At 41.0% G+C, this 10,109-nt stretch overlaps 1 protein-coding gene across 1 annotated transcript; it reads right to left on the bottom strand. All coding sequences in view use genetic code 11, as the record gives it.

Annotated features, from left to right (window-relative positions):
• Positions 1 to 147: 147 nt before the first annotated feature.
• EGR_07658 (hypothetical protein) lies at positions 148 to 6,907 on the bottom strand (the record flags this gene model as incomplete). The annotated part of the gene is made up of 7 exons (XM_024496907.1): positions 148 to 226; positions 1,307 to 1,476; positions 3,838 to 3,927; positions 3,979 to 4,099; positions 5,851 to 5,923; positions 6,555 to 6,718; positions 6,903 to 6,907. The coding sequence occupies 7 exons, from the start codon at positions 6,905 to 6,907 to the stop codon at positions 148 to 150; spliced, it is 702 nt and encodes a 233-aa protein (XP_024348689.1).
• Positions 6,908 to 10,109: the final 3,202 nt, after the last annotated feature.

Genomic DNA, 10,109 nt, shown 5'->3' with positions numbered 1-10,109 from the left:
CAGCCAGCTTTCTTTTTCATCAATAAATAAGGTGAAGCTTTCATTATAGCTCCCCGAGTTTTTTACACAAAAGGGCTGACATGAGACTGAGGACATGCCAGATGGCGAATGCACAATCCGCGGAGAATTTGGCTCCTGCGTAACCAATTACGGAGTTACACAAACTATGAAAGCAATGAACTTATTACAAAAAATCTCAATCAACATACTTACTTCCCAACGACTGCTATAAGGTTATTGAAAAGTTACTGTTATCTTGAAAAATGGTTGAGTTGCCAGCTTTCTGACCACCCAAAAAGGTGTGAAATCCTCATTTATCTTTCCACTTTAGAAAATTGCAGTATCAAAAAGAGGTTAATTTCGTTTTAAGATCAAGCAGCTAGTAAGTAGGGGTAGATGCTCCCTTCTGTACATTGTTTTACCAGGAAAAGTGACTTCAGGCATACCAGTTCATAGAGTAATTCCTACTCGCTTCCAACCCACCTTGTGAAATGCTCTTGTTTGCAGTAAAGGTTTATTTTTTTTCCTCGCCTTAACGAATTCTCCGTCTCTATGAGCTGAGTTAATTTTGAATGCTCTCTGAATTCCTTCTTTCCAGTTGCTCAAGTCTGCACTAACGTGAGATACTTACACTTTCCCTCTGTCGTTTGACATCTATAGCACCTCATCAATCTTGCGTATAAATAATTTAACATCCAAGCAGAAACTTTTCCACCTCCTATTTGGCAGCGCGAATCTCGCACACAATGCAGACTTCCCAAAGAACGTGGTAGAGACCTTTTGCCTGTTAACGTGAAAAGCCACCGAAAAAAAATTTTCCACAATAAAAAACTTTTGTCGCAATGATAAACAAGTTGTAGAAAAGGCTTTGCAACTGAGGTGGTACGGTAACATGTTAACCGCTTGTTTAACGCTCGGTCTTAATAGAGAGGCCACCTAGAGCCTTCGCCAGACGGCCTGGCTTTTTGATTATGCTAGTAGCTCTAGTTCCTTCTGTATATCAGAGACACATATTCTGTGCCAGTATTATGTCTTCTTTCGTCCTCAGAAAGGTCTGGGGGTGCTACAATGCTTAAATGGACAACTTCTGAGAACCTATCAGTTCGGAGACTTTCGCATTTGATTCTCCTGAGAGGTCTCCTCCTCTAATTAAGTGCCAAAATTTGAGGGGAGTGAGGATAGTTGAGAGTGCATGAATACACGTATTTGTGATAAAATATATGGATATGCTTATGGACATGATAGTACTATTATAGGATATAAGTACCGGTGTAATCTGTACACAACCACTAAATAACTAAATAACAAGATAAGTATTGTTCTTAGAAAGATACTTAAATTAACAAATGACCTTGGATTATTCAAGCTTGACAAAAAGTTCACCAATAATTTATACTGAGAACTGTCCGGAGAGAAAACAATGAAAGTTTCCAATTTACCATTGCAAGTCCTCGCACGTGAAGAAAAATGTGATTTCTAGGGTGACACCACCTCAAGCGGGAGCACTGGGGTACTCAATTATTAATTCTTAACTTGATTCATATTCTACCTCCAAGCATTACGGCGAATGACAAAGGAGTCAATTGTGCCATCGCCTAACAACAGGGCGCCCATTCAGTAGTGATTTTCTCATCCCTACCCACCACTTTTACAAATTCTTTGTTCACTGGTGAGCTTATTTATACTAGTACTTACCAAAAAAAGGTATCTACAAGGAGCACCTTATCTCTTTTTTTACCCTACCGTGACAGTTAGGCTATGGATCCGAGGCCTTGTTGTGTTTTTGTTGTAGTCGGCTAAGCTAATGCTGTATGAGGTTGGGCATAAAGTCATGCCAGAATATTTGCACGTATTACTGTCGCAGTACAAGAATAGAACACTTCGGAGATTAAAATTACGCTAATAGTAAGGGGGAGAATGTTAGCACGGCAGTTCAATCTGGGGTCATAAAATGTGCAAGTAAAACAACCATCGAGGAGGCATAAAATACACGACAGTCAAAAGCGGATATTCGAAACAGTACTCAAAGAGATTAAAGATTTTAAACAAATGAATGACTAGAGAGAGAAAGGGGGAGGGGGTTAACATTTGGGACGCTTTAAGTTAAAGCATGTAATTAAGTCAGTCAGTGATATCACCAAACAACTGATCTACGACGTACACACGCGAACAAGGTGTGACTACAGTAGGGGGATACAAGTGGGCCACCTCGCAGTTGTATCTTCCAGTTCAGAGAGCTTATGCTCACAGAGGAATGCCCTACTTAGTAATGCGTGTCGCTTTCACTACTCGGAGGTCACGTGAGTAGGGCAACATGAATGATTAAAGTGCCCGTCCGGATGGGGACAAGGTTTTGTCAAGTTAGAGGGAATGTGAGTTATGAAAAAAAAAAAAGTTTTTTTCATTGACGGCATTGCCGTGTGGCGTAATTGTCGCACTTACTTCCACCCGAGACTCGCTGCGGCAGGGAGCAGCGTAAATTCCCTTACACGAGGTACTATTTAGCTTTTTAAAATAACTTTATTAAGTACGGGAAGCAAAACGAAGCACTTTTGTCTAACCCTGTATTGTATAAAATGACAATCAGCTGGTTCTAAGGAGGGATAGCTTGCTGAGGATATCTGTATTGGGCCCTGAGACTTCTCTAATAAAGAAAGAAGACACAATATTCGGTAGGAATATATACTACCGACGTACAGTAGGGCGTGGAGCTACTGGGACGCTCCGGAAGCCAGACCGCAGGGAGGGTGCACAATGGCAGCGGCCCAAAGTGAACGGCTCCCAAATGTAAGAGTCAAACAAACGAACAAAGTACCGCAATCTGAGATCCCCAAAAAATGGCCCGTTCCGATTTTCTAGAAGCTACATTTTTCCTCACCTAGCTTCCTGGCTTTCTGGAAAGCTTTGAAATCCGCGCTCGCCTTCCTTCCCTCTGGTCAATATCGCAAATAGGAAGACTTTAGATGTGCTCCGGGTCACTATAAGGCCACGACCAATCCGAGCATTATAACCTCGCGAGAATGGAACCTCCGCCGGAGTCCAGGTGACATTCAGCAGGTGCCGTGCCCCCCAGCTTATTCAGAAGTGTCGCTGATGTCCACTCCGCACTGAAGTCCATCTCTAGGTTTATTCTAGTTAGGGGCGTGGTAGAGTGCTTGTGGGAAAACTTACAATCTATCATGTTCTACCATTCAGTTAGGCGAGCCCCATAGTCTCTCCAGTCCGGCTATCACATTAATAACAGTGTCCTATAAGCATGCCCTGTGTACGTAGTTAATTATCCTTCCAGACTGGTGTGCCCCACGAAGTCCCCAGAGGATAGTTCTGGGAGATTATACTGCGGATAAGGTTACCAGTGATCAAATACATTCACTAAATGATGAAGACAAATATTAATGCGAGTTTATCTGAATTAGAATTCTGCTTTTATCTCAACACTTGTCAGATCGTCGTGTAGCATTAGCGAATGCAAAGTTTCGCGTTACCATCTTCATCATCCCCTTGCTTGCTCCATAAAGCATGAAAAAAATCGTGGATGTCGGAATTAATGGACTGATCCCTGAAAATTGTGTATAATGGAACTTGTTATTGTTTTTTAAGTGGGATAGTGCTTTTAGCTTTGTTTAAATGAACAAGCAATGACGGAAAGGGAAACAATAGTTTTTATCACTCCATACACTCCGCTGTGTGCAATCAACTGTTTGTTGATGCATACCAGAAAAAAGCAGGGAGAGCAACCAAACAATGAAATATGAAATGGCAGGATGTTTATGCCAACTTTTGTCAATTAAACGTCCTAAACTAGGGTACGCTTTTTGCTAAGCTAATCAACTTTACTTTCTGAATGCCTATAACCCATGGGGCAGAAACAATACAAACATCAAGAGAGACACTCTCGGAAATAAAAAGTGCGAATGCAATGATCATCTATAATTTAGTAGAAAATTTAATGCCATAGTAAAGTTAAAATCAATCTACCTGATAAATGGAGGGAAGGGGATCTAAGTGAGCGGGGACTCCAACTGTATTCCCTAAATTACTCGACTGAAGCACCATCGTCTGTTTGCTGCTGTCACAACTGTGAGGTCCTAAAAGTTCTCTGAAGACCAAAGAAGGCATAGTACTAGGTTTAGTTACATATTGTTCGCGTAGAGAAGGGCTTGAGGGCCACTAACATGATCCAGAGGCGAGGCCGCCCCGTGGACGTACAGTGGTGAACCCCTGAAGTGGCCTGTTACCGAAACCGAGAGTTAAACAAACAATTAAAAAATTGCACAATAACGATGCCCCTCAAGTTTGGATATTCCCCCTTTCTAAAGAAATCATGTTTGTAAATTCGCAATGATCGCACCGGTGGACTTACACAATTCATGGTGGTTTAGTGATACATTGTTTAACTAAACGCGAAAGTAACTCTTTGAGGCTGGTTGTGAATGGGTCGCCTACTTTAAACTTCTTGGCAGTAGAAAGGTAGGTTACGGTGACGACAACACACGCGGTGGCACATGTCCTGGCAAGTTCAGGCACCTTTGGATGGGGAGGGCGAACAACTGCCGCGGTGCCTGCGCGAAACACGTCGTGATGCTGGCGACTTTGTTGGGAATGGTGCCATGAGGTCCGTGGATGGGCATGTCCATAAGAGGCTTCAAAAAAGCGCATGACGATCGAACACCTAGAATGGCACTGGGACAGTTGGCTGATTATAGTAGCAGGTGGACGTTCAGCGCGTCTGATCTTGGAGTCTGTTCTACATACAAAGCGCCTTCAAGTCTTTCGATCACGAACGATTCCAAGTTTGAAAAGTTGGGACCTGCTGAGTTGTAAAATAACCGAGGTAAGGCAACACGTCCGAATGGAAAGTTTCTGAGTATCAGCCAAAAGCTGCAGTAAACTCTGAAGTCTCGCATCGAAGCAAACGATTCGTGACATCCATTTTTTCAGTTCATTAAGTGTTCTGGCTTGGTTACTGAGCAACTCAAATTCTCTTGAATGCTGCCTTTATCATCGTCACGATTTCAAAGCTGCTGACTCAAACTTCTATAATTTCTAACAATATTTTGGCAGCAAATCATTCAAAAATGTGTACTATTAAAAAAAGGGGGAAACGACTTGATTAACAATAGGGCTTAGAGTTCTACACCATTTCCGTTAGAATTTGTCAATGTGAACTCAGAAAAGCTTTCTGGATCCCATATTGTCAAGTTGGTGGCATTTCTTGATATACGGCCTCGATTTGGCATTTTTGTGTCCAGGATGTTAATTTAAAATCTTGTTTACCTTTTTTTTACTACTAAATTAAGGCATAGTTTTTGGAGTGGTAACCGAACCGGCCGGATTATGTCCACACAGTACTTTGAGATAGCCTACAGAATCAAATTAATCCAAGTATTCTCACAAAGGATTCATAAAAGCAATTGTTTCTGTTTGCCTTACTTGGGAGTCTGCAGTGTTGAATTCAAGGCCGGAGTACAGAACTTTATGAGCGACCTCACAGAGTGAAACAGCTGCGCTTCTCTAAAGTACCCTGTATGCCTACACACACACAAATCTAATCGTAAATGGTATCAAATACGGCATCTAACTACCCCAGTCGTAAACCAAAATGAATGGCGAGCTCTCTGAGCAATGGAACTCCAGCAGTGCTGGTAGGAAAAAAAGAAAGAACCAAGGTAGTTCCCTGATGGATGAGTGTTGTCGAGGGGCTAGGCTCGCATGTGTGGTGAGTAAAATAGGTGGAAATTTTGAAGGCAAAGGACAACACTACAAACCTGATGCATCGCTTGATGTTATGGAATGGACGATTACGGCCATCACTGCTTTGAATTTTTCTGGCGACTGGGATTAACTAACTCCAGAGAGATGTGATAAATCTGCATTCTTGGCGTCGATTGGTGAAATTTGTCATCCATCCACAGAAACTGTTCTAAAAGTACAAATTTAAACGAAAGGGAATCTACGACAATGTAAAATAGAATGCATTGCAAACTTAGTGAATGCTGGTAGTAATAACTTCATCTAGTTTGTAACAACTCATGTTAATAAACTTTAAGGGTGTATAGCATTTAGAGGAGGTGCGGCAGGCGGTAACAGAACAGCAAATAGTTTGGAAGTTTTAGGGTCCATCAATTTAGTAACGCTTACATCTTTGTTGCATTTATCAAAACTCGTGGCTAGGCGGACTGATTAGCAATGAGGAATGGCGTGTGTCCATTTCTTTTGCATTCCAAATTATATCAAATCATTGAAGATATCACTTTTTATCAGCCTCTAAAATGCCTGCCTGATTTATGTGTGTTTTCGATGCATAATGTCCATCCAGACTATACATCTCGTATGCATGGAAGGTGCACAACACAAAGTCCTTGCTCCCAATGAGAAAGAGCGAGAACTAGTTATTCATATAAAGGGACACAACGCAGAGCCTTTTAACTCAGACCTTGTGCATTGTACCTAATTACACCTTCCTCTAGCCGCATGACTAGGGCCAACTCATGCGATGAATAGCACATTAGGGAGGGAGGAGGGGGAGGAAAGAAAGGGTAGCATTGCCTAACCTTTATCACCATCTTTGTTTACATACTCATCCTCGTCGTCATCCTCCGCTTTCCTCTGATAGTGTTCAAGCAAGTGATTGCCACTTTTTCTTGGCATTAGCTTTAGCCATTGAACATGTGCAAACAGTTCGAAAAATAAAATGAGATAGTAAAAATGAATATAACTGTGTGGTTTTTTTTATTCAAGGTGCCAAAACTTTACAGTAGTGTCGATCAAAGCCAGCTGTTTCACTGAGAAAAATGATGGACTGCAGTATTGATGGTTTCAGTGAATGAACTTTTTTATGGAACCCAAACATTTTTTAAAATTCTACTGATAAAGACTATGGAAATGGTTTTGATGGTTACCTCATATGTGTTTCATCGGTGTGCGAAACAAATTGTTAACCATCTTAACTTATGGCGCCACTTCAAGGCCCATATCCTACCCCAGCAAAGCATTCAGTATGGTTTGAGGAGTTGCACTTCGTAATTATCATGCATGCTAAAAAAATAAAGAGGAGTATTAGTATTTTAGGTTTTACAAAAACTCTGAAAGAAGAGTTGAGGAGTTTGTTAAATGAATTTTTCTATGAACTACGTGAAATAAATGCTAAAATACACCCGAGTTTAGGGTCATTAGAAGTACTTCTTACGACAGCAAAGCGCTTGGCTGCGCTACTTGTTACATATTTAATAATGTAAGGGAGAACTAACTACTTTTGTAAATGCGTTAATTTACTTAGTAGTGGAGGGTCAAAGTCCACGTTTTGGCACATTTGATGTCGAGGTGGAGTAGTCTCATCAGTTTTTTGTTTATCGCAAAATTACGCAGTTATTGACATAAAGCTGCTGAGATGTGACGCATATTTGAGGCTGTTAGCTGATACAGTAAATGCAGGATGAATGTAAATTCCTACGTGACATCTACACTTCGGCCCATCGCTACCATTCGCCTCTAATGTCCCTTAAGACCGACTCCAAAAAAGCTAGAAACAGTTTCTTATTTATCCCTGCATTAAGTTATTCTTGTAGAATTAACGATTCGTGTATTTTCTTAAGAAGTTTGCATATTTATTAGTGGTCTTTATAACTAGAGACAATTTATTAGTAAGTTTTGCACGTCTGCAACCCGGTCTGTGTGGAAAATTTATTACAGCCAGTAGAAGGGATACTATATTTATAAATTTACAGATCAAAAACTGTAAAATGTATTAATTTCCGAATTAAGATCATCCTACATCCATTTGATTGCCTGAAATTCAGCCGGTCTATTCATAGCTTGTTTTTATATTATCTGCTGTCGTGGTGATAAAAAGTAAACAAAAATATCAATGCTTTTCATAGTTCCTCTTATTTTAAGCATGTTTTACAGCACTCTTTTTATTCAACAGCTCACGTCAACTAAAACCAGTTTGCCAGTGCTGCAAGAAAAACATTTATGAACTCGCCGCGTCAGTCATTGAATTTGCGTGCAACTGAGAGGGCATTCATTACCAACGCCACCGATGCATCTGGCTAATTTTCATTGATTCTGGAGTTTTGCCCTGTTTTGGAAGTATATTGAGGAAGGGGAAATGTGCTGTCCTCATATTGCTAGAGTCCGGATGATGTACAACAACAGGCTTATCTCTTATCCCCATCACTAGCCTTAAGAATATTGGCTTACAAGTAGTTATTCGATAAAAGACCTAGCTTAAAATAGCTTCATGTGGATAGTACTTTGCGTACCTTCCCCACTGCCAATTGTTCCCACATCAGTGTTATCAGCCGTTTATCTATCTATTTATCGAAGTTCAACTTAATTAATAGAGGGCTGGAAAAATTATCTCGTGTTCACCTAGTTGATATCTTCATATGGGTGCCGTGGACAGCTCCATTAAGAGCATTTTCAGATGGTTCACGGCTAGTGTGGCTTCATTTGTTAATAGCACTTCCATAAAACATTAGACTGAGGTAGTTGCCGAGGCATGACATTAATTTTAACCCTTCCGCTAGGAGTTGTCACAGATTCTCTCATCCGCAGAATGTGCCCTTCTTCCGTCATGCTTTGGCACAGAATTCAGGGTTGGGATCGGATTTGCTTACCGTCACCTCCAATGTTGCGTCCTAAGTCATTCGTGAAGTCATAAAGTCAGAGCAATATGGCATAAAATGTATTACTGATGCACAGGAGGGGTGAGAGGTTACTGGCGTGGCCAGAAGGCCATGCTAAAAAGCGAAAGTACAATCCTTGGAGACCTACGTGTCCGTGTAACCGACCGGAGAGTTAAACAAACTGTCAAACTAATAAAATCAGGCATTTGAAATGTTTTTTGACAAAGTCATGCTAACGATTTAGTGCACAGATCAGCAACATAGGATTCCTGACTTCGAATTTGTCCTAATCGACAAGTCAAATCTGCAAAATTTTTGCATTCCTGCGACAATGAAGGCGTAAACAATACTCGTATGATGGTACTACAATGCAGTTTTTAAAGAAAAGGTGTCCATGGTATTTACAACTTTAATGGACGTTCATTTGTACATTCTTAATAAAGATGTGTTCACGATTGTGATCCTGTCGCTATTTCAGGAAGAGATCTAACACCCGCCTAACTACTTTTCACCATGAGAAATAAAAAGGGGGAATTTTAGATAGGGGTGCTTATACACACACCCCTCTGACAATGCGTATTCTGCCAGAGTATTATGCCTTCTTTCGCCTTTAGGAAGTCTCGGGGTGGTAATACTGGTGTCAGCGGTAAGCAAACCCCATCCCAAAAATAACTACCCTAATTTTTATGACCGAATGTGTGAGAAATGTGTGCGAGAGAAGAATTGCACATGCTGCAGTTGAAAGAATCTGCAATGAATTCCCAATGGGAGGGTTGAAAATGACGTCGTCCTTCAGTAGCTACTCCACTACCGCGGTCTTCAGGAAAGCTATTAACAGCTGAACCAACACTGGCCATGAACTATCTGGAGAAGATCGTTATGGAGTTATCTCCCTTACCTATGTGCAGCTGTCAACTAAATGAATACGCGATACCCTTGTCACCGCTCTACTAGCTTAATGGAACTCAGGTAGATATATGACTGGGGAAAACTGAAATGGGAAGAAAATAAGAGGGAAAATAAAAGTGAAATCGTACCCTACTTAATTTTTTTAAGCCCCTTCTTTGTTAAATGAATCTGTTGTTTGCCAGTGTCCCTACTACTGGCGACGGACGTATGTCAGGGTTAGCATGAATCCTCGTTTTTTATACAATTTCCATACAGGGCAAAACTCTAGGCTTGGTAGAATTGCCAAAAGAAATTCATGACATTAAGGTCAGGTATCTCATTTGCACGCAAATTTGACGACTAGGGTAGTTTGATGTTGGGATTTATTCTTACAGCACTGATTACGCTGTGATATTTGAGGCGAAAGACTGAGCAAAGGAAGTGCTTGGAGGACGCTCAAAAGGGGAGAGGGCTGTGCGCTACGTCTATTTTCGGCAACAACATCGGTACCGTATTTTGCAAGAAATCTGCAAACGAATAAAGCATCACTATGCGTGGTCGTGAACCATCTGTAAAAATTCTTTACGGATC

Source organism: Echinococcus granulosus (assembly GCF_000524195.1).
Source record: "Echinococcus granulosus chromosome Unknown EG_S00083, whole genome shotgun sequence".
Lineage (NCBI taxonomy): Eukaryota > Metazoa > Platyhelminthes > Cestoda > Cyclophyllidea > Taeniidae > Echinococcus > Echinococcus granulosus.
The sequence above is the reverse complement of the archived record's forward strand: the minus strand, read 5'-3'. Positions and strand labels throughout refer to the sequence as shown.